This window comes from Ursus arctos, unplaced genomic scaffold (genome assembly GCF_023065955.2).
Source record: "Ursus arctos isolate Adak ecotype North America unplaced genomic scaffold, UrsArc2.0 scaffold_18, whole genome shotgun sequence".
NCBI classification, from domain to species: domain Eukaryota; kingdom Metazoa; phylum Chordata; class Mammalia; order Carnivora; family Ursidae; genus Ursus; species Ursus arctos.
In genome coordinates, this window is record NW_026622852.1 from 11,659,063 (window position 1) to 11,673,968 (window position 14,906).

The 14,906-nt window shown below is 38.0% G+C and overlaps 1 protein-coding gene across 11 annotated transcripts in view; it reads left to right on the forward strand.

Moving 5' to 3' along the window:
* CNTLN (centlein) overlaps positions 1–14,349 on the forward strand; it is a 495,968-nt gene extending 481,619 nt beyond the window's left edge. For 9 of the 11 annotated variants that reach the window (XM_057313468.1, XM_057313469.1, XM_057313470.1 and 6 more), the window contains 2 exons: positions 2,078–2,155; positions 12,935–14,349. In XM_057313468.1, the coding sequence (XP_057169451.1) occupies positions 2,078–2,155; positions 12,935–13,036 (180 nt within the window). In that variant the 3' untranslated portion in view covers positions 13,037–14,349. Of the gene's footprint in view, positions 1–2,077; positions 2,156–3,377; positions 6,599–12,105; positions 12,208–12,934 lie in introns of those variants that run through there. The other 2 variants (XR_008959874.1, XM_057313466.1) reach the window with 2 other exon arrangements.
* Positions 14,350–14,906: the final 557 nt, after the last annotated feature.

The following is a 14,906-nucleotide window of genomic DNA, read 5'->3' on the forward strand; positions in this document are numbered from 1 at the left end:
TTCAAAATTATTGCTGATCAAGTTAAAGAAAAAACATATATTTATGGCTTTAAGTTGGGTAAAGTCCTCCTGTCTGAGTGAATTTCTGTGCATATAGATATGGGTCCTCAGTAGCTGCTCTCTACCTCCTGGGGAGGCCAGTGCATTTTTCACATAGTTATGACCTCTTAGATAGCAGAATCTCATCCTGTGTACCGTCTTCTGTGAAACCTGAGAGTGATACTCAATCCTGTTCTCCCATTAAGTCTCTGAACTTTGATACATGAACATTAGATTTGGTTGTTTAGAAACATTAAAGAGATGATGGCGCTGGTAGCTTCCCAATAAATATTTGCTCAATGAATAAGTAAAATGATAGACTTAAATATTTGTATGAGAACATCCTTCAGCCCCCAATTAGCTGCTCCAAAAACTTCTGGAGAAAATAAAACAGAAAAACTTCTGGTGTAGAGCAGATCTACAATTTGCAGAGGTTTTTAATAAAACTGCCAAGAATTCTTAGAAAAGAGGTCAAAGGAATCCTGCAGAGATGGTTTTCATCCCATGGGTGAATGGGATAGTGAACTCTCCATTTCCTATTTTCAGCACCCAAGCTACAATGCCTGTGACTTTCTACACTTTGAATTCACTTTGTGAATTCTGAACTTTGAAGTACAAGAGCATTATCAAATACAGTATCACATGTAAGACACACAGGAAATGATAGTGTCTCTGGCAAGGGTATTAACTATACTTACTATAGACGCTTAATTAAAATGTATTGATTGATAGTGAGAATCCTAGCAAAAAATTAGGGTTGAGTGCTCCACTGTTCCCTAAGAGTTGTAAAACAAGTAGATTACCAGAATCCCCCGTGTGTATGTGTGTGTGTGCACGTGTGTGTAGATACATATTCTAGAAGATAGGCCCGTCAGCTTTGGGTGGTCTCAGGAGATGCCCCCTCTGGGCTTACAGATTAGTTGCCCCCTTCGGGTATATGAATGAGGAGATCTCTCTCTATAGTCCCAAAGAGTAGCTGGCACATTTCTGTGAAGAAAGGGCACCCCGGCCTCTGGGCAGATACATTCTAGAGCCAGAATATACAGCACTATGAAATGCATATCACCCAACCTTCAGTGGACATCCTCCTGGAAGAAGAAGGACTCCCGTAGAAATCACACTGTTCTGAAAAGGACCTGTGCACCTTGATACATTTACTAGATTTAATTATAGATCAGGGCTTAGTTAGACAGATCCCTGCATCTTTTCAGAGGTCTAGAGAGTTGACAGACTTGTCCAAGCAGAGCCCAAACCAGCTGACTTATATTCTATAACCACACTGAACTCTAGTAAATTCATATAAAAACAATGAGAACCTACGCAAAGTGCCTCGCCCAATACCTGGCATCTAGTAAATTTCAACAATTGTTCATTTTCCAAGCCCTTCCCTTTTTTGTAAGCTGAATCATGATCTTAACTGAATAATCCGCTGCACATATGAATACATTATACTTTCAGAAATATTTTACCTTGATCATTGAGGGGTTGAAAATATTTAGGAGCTTACTTCTACTTGAAGTAGAAGCCTCCCTTGCCCATCAGTTGGTTTTTGGATGTTTAAAACAAGCAAGCATTTAAAAACACTGGAGCCATGCCATGTCCTATTTTGTTTGCAATTGTAACGGTTACTCCTTAATTATCTATTGACAAGTCAGATTTTTAAATTAATATAAGGTTTTATGTTATCTTACAAGGGTCACTTGTAAATGATTCTTTTATACAGTTTTGTCTTATTTTTCACTTTTTTAATTGCTTTCGGCGCCACCTCTGTCCCTACCTTGAGCTCCACTGTGAAGGCAGAAATAAAATATTCTTGAATTGTATTGTGAAATAGAGAAATACAGCTTTATCTCCCACGTGTCAGTATTTATAAATTAAATATTAAGAGCACAGATTTGCATATTCCCTACTTTGGAAGGACAGGCTGGTCTTTACTGAATCCTTTACTGAATCTCTTTAAATTTATTCGGTATCTAACAGTATGATCAAGTTCATTGTAAATGCAATTAACACCGGTGTTTTGATTTTCTTCCTTTAGGACATAGAAAGGACAAGGATAGATGCTGAGAATGATCGAGAATGGCTGTTGTACATTCAGAAACTTCTTGAAGGACAGGTATTTCATTTTTCTGCTTCATCTCTAAAAACTTAAAAAAAAAAAAAACATATTCCAAGCCTTACACTTTTCCTCGATGTCTAACTTTTTGTAAACACTTACCACATCATTTACTTCTGTTAGGTAAAGAAGTATTCCAATAAGTAGACAGGAAAGTTAACCCTCTATTTGTACTTGTGGACTTAACAAATGAAACAAATGCCTTGGGAAGAGCCGACACAGGTCTTAGCAAATGCATTAATTAAATTATTGAGTCCACCTCTAGGCTTGCTACACTGAAAAGGATCCATTCTCTCAGCCCTCTTAGGAAAAGAGATTCTTTATTATGTGTCTTTAAAGTTGGTGGTTGATATGGACACCTGAGGAGTTCATGGGTTTCGGTGACCTTTTACTATGGACCTGTTTCCAGTCAATTCATGTTTTCCTCACAGCCAGACAGCTGTTTATTACTGTGTCTTCCCGCATTCTCTACAATATTTTCTACTGAGACCTCGAGCAGCTTGTTAGTGGGAAGTAAATATTGATTTGGCATCCTGTCAATGCAGAAAGAATGAAAAAATTTCCACCAGAGGCCCCTCAAACATTTTCCTATCGACATTTTCTGGGCCGAGTGGAAAGCTGCATAGAGGATGACAAGGCCAAGACGAGTTGAAATCCCTGAGGGGTCCATTGAGACTGCTGCTGTGACCTGTGTGATACTTTTTCTTCCCTTTCAAGTATTTTTTTAATACACATAGAGTCTGCTGGGATGTGCCCCTCTTGTAAGTGATCAAGGGCAGTTTATTGGCAGGTGAGAGCCCTGCCTTTCTAGTCATAGCTGGCTTTTGTTTTGACATCACCGACAGCACATAATGTATTCGAAAACTTTTTCATTACAGTTCTTTTGGCTGGACCTAATTGTCTCTTTTAGAAATGAACCAAGAATTGAAAGAGCTAACATGTGTTTTTCAAAAAAGAAAAGAAAATTGTTAATGTCCTGTAAGTTTTGGAAAGTCATCGTATATGTTTCTGTGTAAAGATTAAAAATAAAAGCAGATTTAAATGCAGTTATTTTACATTTATATTAACAAACAGCAGTATCTATCCTTTTGGAAAAGTCAAAGACAAGTAAAATCATATAGGAGCTACTGATATTCTTAGTATCAGTTTTGTACATCTTTGAAACATTATCAGGAATCACTTCAATACTAACAGACGGTGATGGGCAATCTTTGGCTTAAAGTTGTTCAAGTGCCGACGTGCAGACGCTGGACAGAGTCTTCTATGGTGACAACTTGCTTTTGAGAAGAAAGGCCATGTCTTAATGATGTTGCACACCCCACACCCAGCCCCGTGCCCAGCACATCGAAGGAGCTCAGTAATGATTGCGTTGGGTTATATTTTTAAGCTTGAGAATGATAAAAAGAAACTTCTGAATGAATTTTTTTAATGTTCAACATGTAAGTACGACCCTTTAATCTGGAACTTCCATCGGTTATGAACATAAAAATCATACGTCCACGTGTGTACATCTTTATTAAATTTCACGGAAGCGACATTGGCACCAGCGAGCCCTGACTCTTCTGCCGTACCTGTGTAGACGAGCACACGCACATTCCGCGTTATCGGGGTGCGTGCTTATTCTGTTGAGTTAGTGCAGAAAAATCCTGTTGAAAATGGCATTAGACCGCTTAATACTACAGTTTGATGTAGTGCCTTTTTGTGCCACTGAGCCTGGACTCTGGAATATAATTGCCTGGCAGTATTGATTTAATTGCCCGGGTTTATTTGTGGACTCCTAATTATTGACCGGAGGTAAATTTAATGGGGCGGCCTTTATGAACACCAGGAAGGCTCTGCTGTTGCTGTTCTACACAATGAACTGCACTGTGGGCCTTTAGATCAGTTTTCAAGCTAATTTTATTCCACTGTGACAGTATGAAAACATTGACAAAGTCAAAGACTTTTTATTTTTATTACTGACATAGGTGGTTTTGCTGATGTCTTTGAATGCTGTGAGAAAAAAACAGGGACTTCATTGGCTGCACTTGGATGTCACTTCGTAATTACACCCAGGAGAAAAATCTATAAAATAGAAAACATCTCTCTCTTTTTTTTTAGCCTCCTTTTCTTCTGTCTCAGTTCCAGCAATTATATTTGTCCTGAGTTGTAGAAAAGGTTTTCTTTGTCCACCGGTTTGGTGAGAGGCTAAGTGATGCTCACAGGATCATGTGGACAGAAGCGTGTGTGCTCCTTCCTACGTCCACTGAGTAGGACATACAGCCCCGTGTGTCTGGGTTACACGATCATCAAGCCGTGGGATAATTGCGCACCTTTCCTTAAAAAACGAATTAATTCAATATTGATATTTTTTTAATAATAATATTTTTATTATATTATGTTAGTCACCATACAGTACATCCCTAGTTTTTGATGTAAAGTTCCATGATTCATTACCTGCGTATAACACCCAGTGCACCATGCAATATGCGAAATAAGTCAAGCAGAGAAAGACAATTACAATATTGATATTTGATTCTTAAAATATTTTGAAGATAAGATCAGATTGTCAGAAAACCTCTCTTTTACGTCCTCCCTCTGCGTTGGGTGCTGTGTATAAGGGAATTCTCAGATCCGAGGAGTCAGTCTGGCTCTGTGGTTTTAGCTTTGGTTTAAGGATTAGGCCATGAAATTATTTTCTTGCAAAGAAATTTTTCTCTGCATTCATTGGATGAAAATTTGTATCGATACGACATTTACCCCAAAATAAAAAGCTGCTCTGCCGATGTGGCGACGTGGGACTCGAGTATAAGAGTATAATGCCTACTGCTGTCTGTTAGCCGGATTCCCTGGGAACTAAAAGGTCTACAGCCTTAACTTTCCTATATTTAATACAGAATGCAAGGATATGTCCTCATTCCTGCAAGTGGCCCTGATACAATTGATAAATTTATACATTTAATCTTTATTGGCACCTAACCTTTATCCCACAGATTAATAGCAATAAAAATTACACTTAAAGAAATCTAATATCTATTGCCATTTTTTTATGGTACAGTTGCCTTTTAATTTCTTTGAATATTTCTACTTGGAGTAATTCCTCTTTAACATTATTGCGTTTTTAAAAACTTATCATTTATGACAGAGACAAACAAGCAAGTTAATGATTACAATAGGATGGGGGAACCCTTCAAAATTAGTTTTTCTATAGTTTAAGGAGTGAAAGGAAAAAACAGAGATAGGAAAAGTAGGCTGGGACCAAACTAGGAAAGCTTTTGAGCAGGAAAGGTATATGATGAGGGTTGTGCTTTAGAACAAATACCTGAGATCAGCAAACAGCAGGTTTGGAGGGAGAGAGACTGGGAGCAGGAAGATAGTTGAGGCAAAGGGTAATGAGGGCCTGCATGTGCCGTCGCCATAAAAAGAGAAAGAATGAGAAAGATGTGATCCACGTTACAGTGATTGAATCAATAGCAGTAATGAGATAAGGTGAAGTCAGAAAGCAGAAACCATAGAAGGGTGAGTTTAATACCCTCCATAAAGAGACAGATGATGATACCTTTAAGAGTTTGAGGGACCCAAAGACATAGATCGGATTTGGTAGGGAGTACGTGCCAGTACAGAAGCCATAGGAAATTTAGTAGGTGCATCCCATTAACAATATTCAAGGACTCACGAGTTTTCATTAATTCAGCCTAGCCTTCTCTCCGGCTCTTCTCAGTGAAACTGAGCCTCTTTCAACTCAACAACAAAAAGCAAAGAAATTGATTTGAGCAGACATTTCTGCGAGAAGATAAACAAATAGCTAATAAGCACATGAAAAGGTGCTCAACAGCATCAACCATTAGGGAAATGCAAACCAAAACCCGCAATGAGACACTGCTTCACCCCTGGTAGGATGGCTGTAATGAAAAAGACAGACAACACCGAGGGTTGGTGAGGAAGGGGAGAAACTGGAACCCTCACCTCATGCGTTGCTGCTGAGAATGTAAAATGATGCCAGTCCTGTGAAACAGTCTGTCAGCTCTTCAGAAAGTTAAGGAGAGAGATTATATAGCCCAGCAGTTTCATCCCCTAGGTGGATGCCCACAATAAATGAAAACACATCTCCAAAAAAAAAAAAAAAAAAAAAAAAAAAAAAAAAAAAAAAATTCCTACATGAATGTTCCCAATGGCGTTATTCCTAATACCTCAAAAGTAGAAACAACCCAAAGGTACATCAACTGATGAATAGATTAACAAAAGGTGGCAAATAAACATGGGCTGTTTATTATTCAGCCATAAAATGGAATGAAGGATTGGTACGTGCTACAACACGGAGGAACCTTTAACTCTTACGCTATGTGAAAGAAGCCATAGACAAAAGGCCACATGTAGTATGATTGCATTCATATGGAATGTCCAGAATGGGCAGATCTATAAACACAGAAAGTAGATTAGTGGTTGCCAGGGGATGGGGGGCTGGGGAGGTGGGGAGGGGCTGCTAATGGGTACAGGGTTTCTTCTGAGAGTGATGAAAATGTTCTGGAATGAGATAGTGGTGATAGTCGCAAAACCTTGTGAATATACTAAAAACCAGTGAATTATACACTTTAAAATGGTGAATTTTGTGTTATGTGAACTGCATCTCCATTTAAAAAATGCTCTCCTTGATATTGAAAGAGAAAAAAAAGAATACATTTAAAAGTAAATTCAGTAAATTTCTTATATCATATGTGCCCTTTCCTCCACCATTAATTAGCAGAGATCGCCTTTTTAAAAGCCTTTGAATTTGAATTTCTGTCTATTGGCCATACTTATGAATAAATGAGATAAATTATTTTGTTTCTTATTTAATTTGTTTCCTTTCAGTTGGCACAGAAGGAGATGCCCCCTGTGATACTCTGATCAATACTACCTTCTCATATATCCAAACTAGGAGTGGTTTGTACTCTGCCCTCTAAGAAACAGCTGTATATTTGTTCTGCCCATTCTGACCCTCAAAATTAAAATTGTAATAGAGGTCATTTAGCTTTGTTTTCAGGCCTTAAAAATACGTGAAACAGTCCTTTTTGATTGGGACTTGAAAAGGCAATGGAGGGAATTAGAGGAGATAAAACCAAAGCTATGCTATGGAATCCTTTCAAAAATCCTATACTAAGTACCCCCTATGTACCAGGAGATGTTTCAGGTTTGGGGTACAGAATTGGACCAAGGAGACAGAAATTACTGCCTTCATGGAGCTTAAATTTCTGGGAGTGGAGGACAATAATCAAAGAGTTAAAATGGATCAACTGTGAAATTTATTAAACAACTTGAACAGAATTATGGGTGTATATATTAAAATATGTATACTTGGACAAAACAATATACACTTATAAACACAATATGGTTCTTTACTAGGATTTGTATAAAAAGCTTGAGCCAGAAATGGCTGGAAAATGTTTCTTGATTTCGTTGTGTTGTTGCCCTGTTCTTTGTTATTTGCTCATCCTTTTCTGCACTTCATTCAGTCCGTTTTAGTCCACTTTTTTGGAGATCATATTCTTGCATTGGGACTGTATCAAAAATTCCTTCTGCCTTCAGCTGTTGTGAATTTAAAGTACGAAACTTGATCAGTGGTTTTTCTTTAGCTTTAAATATCCCTGTTCCTATTAGTTGCTTCAGATCTTGCAAATGCTGAAATTTAAAATGGCTCTTTCCCCAGTGCCCTCTCTGCAAAATATGCTTACTTTCTACAGAATCCTTGCAATACGGCAGTGAGAAGGGTTTTATAAATCTCCCTGGCTTTTGTAAATAGAGTACCTTCCGGCCTGAAGGTTAACTGAAAGTTTCTCCTTAGAACTCTGAACACATCTACTCTGTTGCACTTACAACACATGCTTACACATGCGTGCGTGCTCACACACTCACCCTTGCTCACACGCATCAACCCTCACACTCAACCACCCACAGGTTTCTCACATCTAGCTGAAATAGCAAGAGTTCAAATTTTTCCATTCAAAGCCTTCCTGGTTTTTTTTTTTTTTAATTTAACAATGTTAAACCTTCTTTCATGTTTCCAGTAAAAGCAAGTATACTACATAAAATTTAACATCTTTATTTTCAGGATGACTCAAGCGAGGTTAAAGTCAGTTTGTGTTTTAAAAGCAGTATCTTCTCGATAATAGTTTTCAAACCCAGAACAAGGATGAAAATGGTGAAAATGTTCATTTGCCCCTTAGATTTAAAAAGTTACTCTTATTTCATTTTTGTTCTTTTAACACAAAAATTTTCCATTTTCTATTTTTAAGAGCACATTCCAATTAGTGCTCAAGCTTTAAGTTATCTATATGTTTAATAGTCATGGACTTTAGACTTTGTTTTTCTTTCCACTGTTGCTCTCAAACATCTGCAGCCATCATTCATATCTTACCTTTATACAGAAACACCTCTAAATGAAACCACAATTTGTAAGTGTGAGGGACAAATCTGAGATGGTGTCAGCGACACACCAGTTCCTAAAAGCGAACATCTGTAGGTGTTTACATGTAAGATAAGCCAAAGTCCGTGTGAAATCTGGGGAAATTTCTCCGGGATAGAAATCACTGTTCGTGGCAGGGACAGCCCGAATGACTAGGAAGATCTGCTTGAAGACTACAGTACGCACCAAGCAAAACTCAGTTGTTCCAATGTCCCAGTTACATTTCCATCCCCAGAAACCTCACACGGTATCCCTGCTCGCCTGTCTGTGTTTCCCACTCTGTCGAAGAGGTCAAACTTGTGGAACTCTGTATTGACATACCCAAGAGTATCACTTCTCCTGTGTTATGCAAGAGAGAGGAAGAACTCACGCAGGCTTTCTGGACTTCGGGGCCCCTGGCATAGGCCATCTAAAATGCAACCCTAGGCAACATGATTGTTGGGTTTGTTGTTTCAGATACATTTCCTGGGATAAGTGAGAAAGTTTGCTCTTGGACACTTCAGTCCACTTCAGTCCAACTCCAAAATCCTATCAGTGAGAGGATCGCCGTGCTTTCTGTGTCTGACAGAGTTCCCTCCAGAATGCATGTAGAGAGATTTTAATTGATGCTAAACTCCCAAGTAAAATGAACCGGCACCTAATCTAGACTAAAGTAGCAGAAAGTTCAGGTCTCCTGGTCTTCGTGTTTTTAAGACGTTTTGCAATTAAAAAAACCAAAACAAAAAACAGGGCAAACAAGCAGACCGTGTGAATGTTTAAAGCACTTTCCAAGGCATTTCATATTTAAGGAGAGTCTTAACTGTACCCAGTCTATAGCTGTAGGCTGAAAACTGATGTTTGTTTGGTACAATAGGATTTTGAAGAACTCTCTTGAATCACAGTGGATTAAATTATGTTCCATCAGTCTTCAGGTGAACTATAATTTGTAAGATTTAAGAATTAATAATAATCTGTAAATGATAAAAATGATTACTCTCAGTTGACGAAAATAGCCAGTGAACTCAGAATGCCATTCTTAACCACTCTCAGAAAACAAGAGTTTTCATTACTCCATCCTAGACTAAGCAGAAGTTTTTATCTGTGCAGTCTATGGAAGAAGTTTGCCAAATAAGTGGATAGTGCGAACTTGGCAAGAAAGGCTATTTGTAAACCCAGCACTGCTAATACGCTCATTATTTGAATATGTATTGAGTCTACTCCATGAGTAAGGAGCAATTAATAATGTAGGAGGGACATGTGCTTACAATTTTTTGGTTAACAGTTCCTTTCAGTTATTATAATCATTTGAAGTGTTTTGTGATTCTGGCTTTTCCTTAGACTTCCTCTAAGTTTGTTTCCATTATTAAGGATCTTATTATAAAGTTACATTAATTTTATATTTTATAAAATTGCAGTCGATCCTTATATATTAAAAAAAAAAAAAACACGAAAACTTCTGAAAGGCCTCTTTGAGAGCCGGCCTTATACTTCCCAGTGAACAACAAGTCATAAAAGCATGTACAGTGAGCACTGTGTTCAGAGGAAAAAATTCAGAATTGGTTTATAAAAAAGGAAATAGAACCGTTGAATTAAAGTAAACATCTCCAACCAACTTGTAAGATATATGAACTCTCATTTCATATTAGATAGATAATAACATTCTTCTGACCTATTTGCAGGGCAGAAAGACGTGCACATACGGTGCATCGTGATTAAAAGATTGAGTGCTTTTTGAAATCCATATGTGTTAGCCTCCATACAAAGCTTAAAAGAAGCTTACAATCCAATAAAACAGGATTGACAAACAGTTGTGCTTAACCGTGGGGCTTTACGTTTTATTGGGAGCCGGAGGACGAGAATAAAGTGAGTTGTCAGTAGTAAATTAGTAAATGGACCTCTTGTTCCGCCTTGGAGGCTTCCTGCAAGACAAATTCTTTGAGATAGATTTTTTGCAAAGGAAGTAAAATTTCTGAGTGTATGACATGTTGAAAACTGTTCAGATCCCGAGATAATAAGGTTTAATTTTTAACTTGAAAATGTGATATGCAAATAAGATGATGAATGTCGGCACATGTGGCCTGATGAAAGTACCGGGTGATGTCATTACATAAGCAATTACAGAAGCAGCATGTTTCCCAAAGTGTGTTCCATGGACTGACTGCTGGTTCCACATGATAAATAGACTATGTGAAAAGCATGGACCAAATGAACTCAGAAACAGGATATTGCATTGCCCTCTTGGAGACACACAGTGCCTGTTAGTATCTTAAAGCCTCTAAGAAATCCTGAAATCAAGGAAGTTTTTAAAGTTTGGTTTGTTTCCCAAACTTATTTGGTCATAGAACCCTTTTTTTCCTTGACCTTTTGTTTCTACCAGGAAGAAACGGGAGGTTATTCTCATCTTGTTTGTCTGCTTTTTTTTTTTTAATAATTTTTTTAATGTTTTATTTATTTATTTATTTATTTGAGAGAGAGAGTGCGTGCAGGAGCCTGAGGAGGGGGTGGGAAGGAGCAGAGGGAGGGGGACAAGCTTATTCACCCCATGCGGGGCTCCCTCCCACAACCCTGAGATCACAACTTGAGCTGAAATCAAGAGTCAGAGGCTTAACCGACTGAGCCACCCAGGCGCCCCTGTTTGTCTGCTTTTTTGATGAGAATGTGTATGGGACTGATAGCCATGGCCAACATTAAAGAAAGGTGCCTGATAGTTTTCTTATTTTTTCGTATGTTCATTTCTTTAACATCTATTAATGCCCTGAGAATTTAAATTACCTCATTTATAAGACCGACAGTTTTGCCAAATAAAACCCCTTTCTGCCTCCCAGAAGGGCAATCTGTCAAAGTAAGGATTTGCTTTTAGTATCTTGCAGAAGGAAGTCTAACATTCTTCTTCCTTCTGTCTAAGATGCATTTCCCCCACATTTTCGTATTTCTGACATTGAATGTCAACACAGTATGTATATATTTATGTGGAAGGGTTGGGGTTTTTTCTGAGAAAAAGCTGTTTTTAAGTGAATGTGTGGATTTTCTGTGCAAGTCTGTCTTCAGAACTGAAGAAATGTGATATTTTGGTATTTTGGTACGTTATGACTTCTTCAGTGGTAAGTTTCAAGGAAGACAGCGTGTGAAGCTCCTGGCATGGACTTAGGCTGCCCTAAGGAGAGGTAGTTTGTTAGAAAGACGAGAGAGAAGTTTAACTAGAATCTTAGTTAGAAACTTGATATCTGAGGCAATGCTATGGACCAGCTTTGGTCTTGCTTCTTTCCTGGGCCAAGTCATCTGTTTGCCTGTTGTTTCACTACCACTGGCCAATCTTTGCTGTTTTCCCCCCAATTCAGATTCAAAAAAGAGCCATTCTGTTCAGTTTAGCTAATTATAATACCCTAGCTGAGCGCAGCTGGTGCCGATGGGGGACGCTGCCAGTGGTCATCCTACCACCAAAAAAGGGCCTGATGCCACTTCCCTGCAGGAAAGGGGACTGGGCGTGACAAGCATTCCCAACTAACACAATCAGAGAAAGAAAAGCAGTCTTTCCCTGGTTAATCCACAGGACAACTCCAAGAAGTGACTTAATGAACTGCTTAATTGTTAGAAACCTCTTCTGTGAGACTAGAGAACTGGACGGGAGATGGAAGCAAGTTGGAGGAGCTGTGTGAGTAATTAGATAACGGTTTAGATTTTCTCCTATTTGCAGCACACACGTGCATTGTACGGGTTGGAGTTCTCCAGGAAGCCCGGGGAAACAGAGGGAACAATGAAACTTTACCAGAAAAGTTATATAAATTATGAAATTTAAAAATGTACTCTACATTTCATAAACTCAGCAGTTTGCAACATGTGTATTACACTTTGATATGCCAAACTTTTCTATAACAACTTAATCAATGGGTATACTTTTGCCATTTTTTTTCCCTCTGAAATTTTACCCTACAACTCGAGGTGTTCGGCTCCAACACAGACAAGTGTATTGATAGTTCTCTCTCATTCTTTGATGAGTGATGAGCATACAGTACGACTTCTGTGGGCCTGTGGGCCCTGGAGTTGGCTGTAACCTGCTATTGATCAGCTGATTGAAGACGAATGGCTTAGCTGCTTGTATTGCAGATTACATCATTAACATGGTCAGTAAACCATGAATTGTTCAATAAGGCGTTTATCTTTTTTCATTTTACTTCTGCTCTTTTATCATTTTTATTATAAAAGACAAAATTACCCCCACTAACCGGTAAGATCAGCTGAAAAGAGACCCAGTAGGGTACCATTATGGGTGCAAAGTTGCAGATAGCCGAGTTCTAATGGTTTAATGATACTTAGTGTATGTTTTTGAGCTGGAGAAAATATAGAGTTTTGATATCTTTTTTTCTGTGTTTCTCTTCCAGCTTCCTTTTGCCTCCTATTTACTAGAAGCAGTGCTGGAGAAAATAAATGAAAGAAAGAAACTAGTCGAAGGATATTTCACAATTATGAAAGATATTAGATGATATTACCATGGAGAACTTTTTTCCAGAAATGAAAACTTTTTGCACGGTGTGACTGGAAAACATGCATTACCATCCTGATACAGTTTCTGCTCCAACTATCAGTAGTCAGGTTCGATACCAAAATAAGAAGTCTCTGAAGCTAATTAATTGCTGAGCAAGTGAAACTAATTAAGTACATAGCCATTTAAAAGGAAATAGTGTAGCATTTGATTGTTGAATACAAATATTGCCACAAATCAATGCAAACTTAAAAATGATTTCCCTTCCAGTGCATTCAAAGAAATCAGAACAATCTTGGACACACAAATTGGTCTGAATAGGAGAAGAAAAAGGTGTAACTGAGGGTTTAATGTTTTAAGTTTTATAAAGACACTAGGCTATTGACATAGAACACTATAAAAGGCCTTAAATCATACAATGAAGAACACATTTGTATTGTAAGCAAATATAAAATGTGAAGCATCATTATCTTAAGGATGAGCATTTAATGAAATAAATTGTGTGGTCCAGTTTTATCTGTTCTCAATGTACTGGATGACATAGGAGATACTGTATTTTCCCAGAACTATGTGGCAAAAATAAAAACATTTTCTCCTTCTCTCCCTTTCTTTTTTTAAGTTCACAAGACTTGGTGTGCTCCTCTAAATTAGCAAGGGACCACAAACCCAGTGTCTAAAATCAGGTCTAGCATAACTCCTACTGTGGTCAACTAGTTAAAGTTAATTTCTTAACTTTAAAGTTAAATTCTTAACAATGATGTCATCTTCTTTAGATTTCCAAATATTCTCACCCCATTTCACCTTTTACCATGTTCCTGCCGCGTGTGACCTTTTTAGGAAAAGGTTCCTCTAATTCACCAAACTTCTGCCTGCCTCCAGCCTTTACTCTTGCTATTCTTTTTCTAGAATACTCTGTACTCAACTTATCTCATGACTGTCTTATCATGACTTTTCTCCTCATTCAGGATCACCTTACCTGTTCCCTCAGAGACACATTCCCTGGCCATCTTACTATTTAATTTCCTTCATCACAGAAAATTATCTGTTTTACCTGTTCACATATTTATCTTCTTGTTAATTTGTCCTCCCCACCCCCTTTAGAATATAGGTCCCCTGAAATTAAGGCAGTGGTTGGCATATTATGGCCCACAAGCCAAATCTGGACTGCTACCTGTTTTTGTGTGGCCCACAAGCTAAGAATAATTTTTACATTATCAAATGGTTTAAAACAAAAGGAGAATATATTTTGTAGCATGTGAAAGTTATATGAGATTCAAATTTTAGTGTCCATCAATAAAGTTTTATTGGAACACAGTGATGCTCATTTATTCATGTATTGTTTATGGCTGCTTTCAAGCTATTGTAGTGCAGGTAAGTGTGCGGCCCAGACCACATGTGGTGCTATGGTCACTTTGCACTACTTCTTGGCTAGCTACAAATCACAATGACACAATTATAACTTGACAGCTTTTCAAGTGCCACGAGTACTACTCTACTGTGCTTAAAAAAAAAAAAATACCAGTACATACCCACCATGTCAAAATAAGAAGAGAAAAATGACTATCAAATGTCATACTTTTTAGGGCACAGTGGAGTGTGGACTATCTTACTGTTGAACTCGGTGGCAAACCATCGTGTTTATTGTACGAGGACATTTGACCTGAGCTAAAGGAATGCCCTGTCTATTGACATTACCAGCTATTATGAATACTCGTGACTGTATTCCCAACTCGGAAGAAGTTATAAAATTTAAAATGTAGTATCTAATCACAGCAGAATTTTGTTTCAAAGATAAAAATGTGACTGCACAGTATTACCCTGATACCAAAACCAAATTAAGGACACTCCAAAGAAGGAAAACGTGGTAGGCT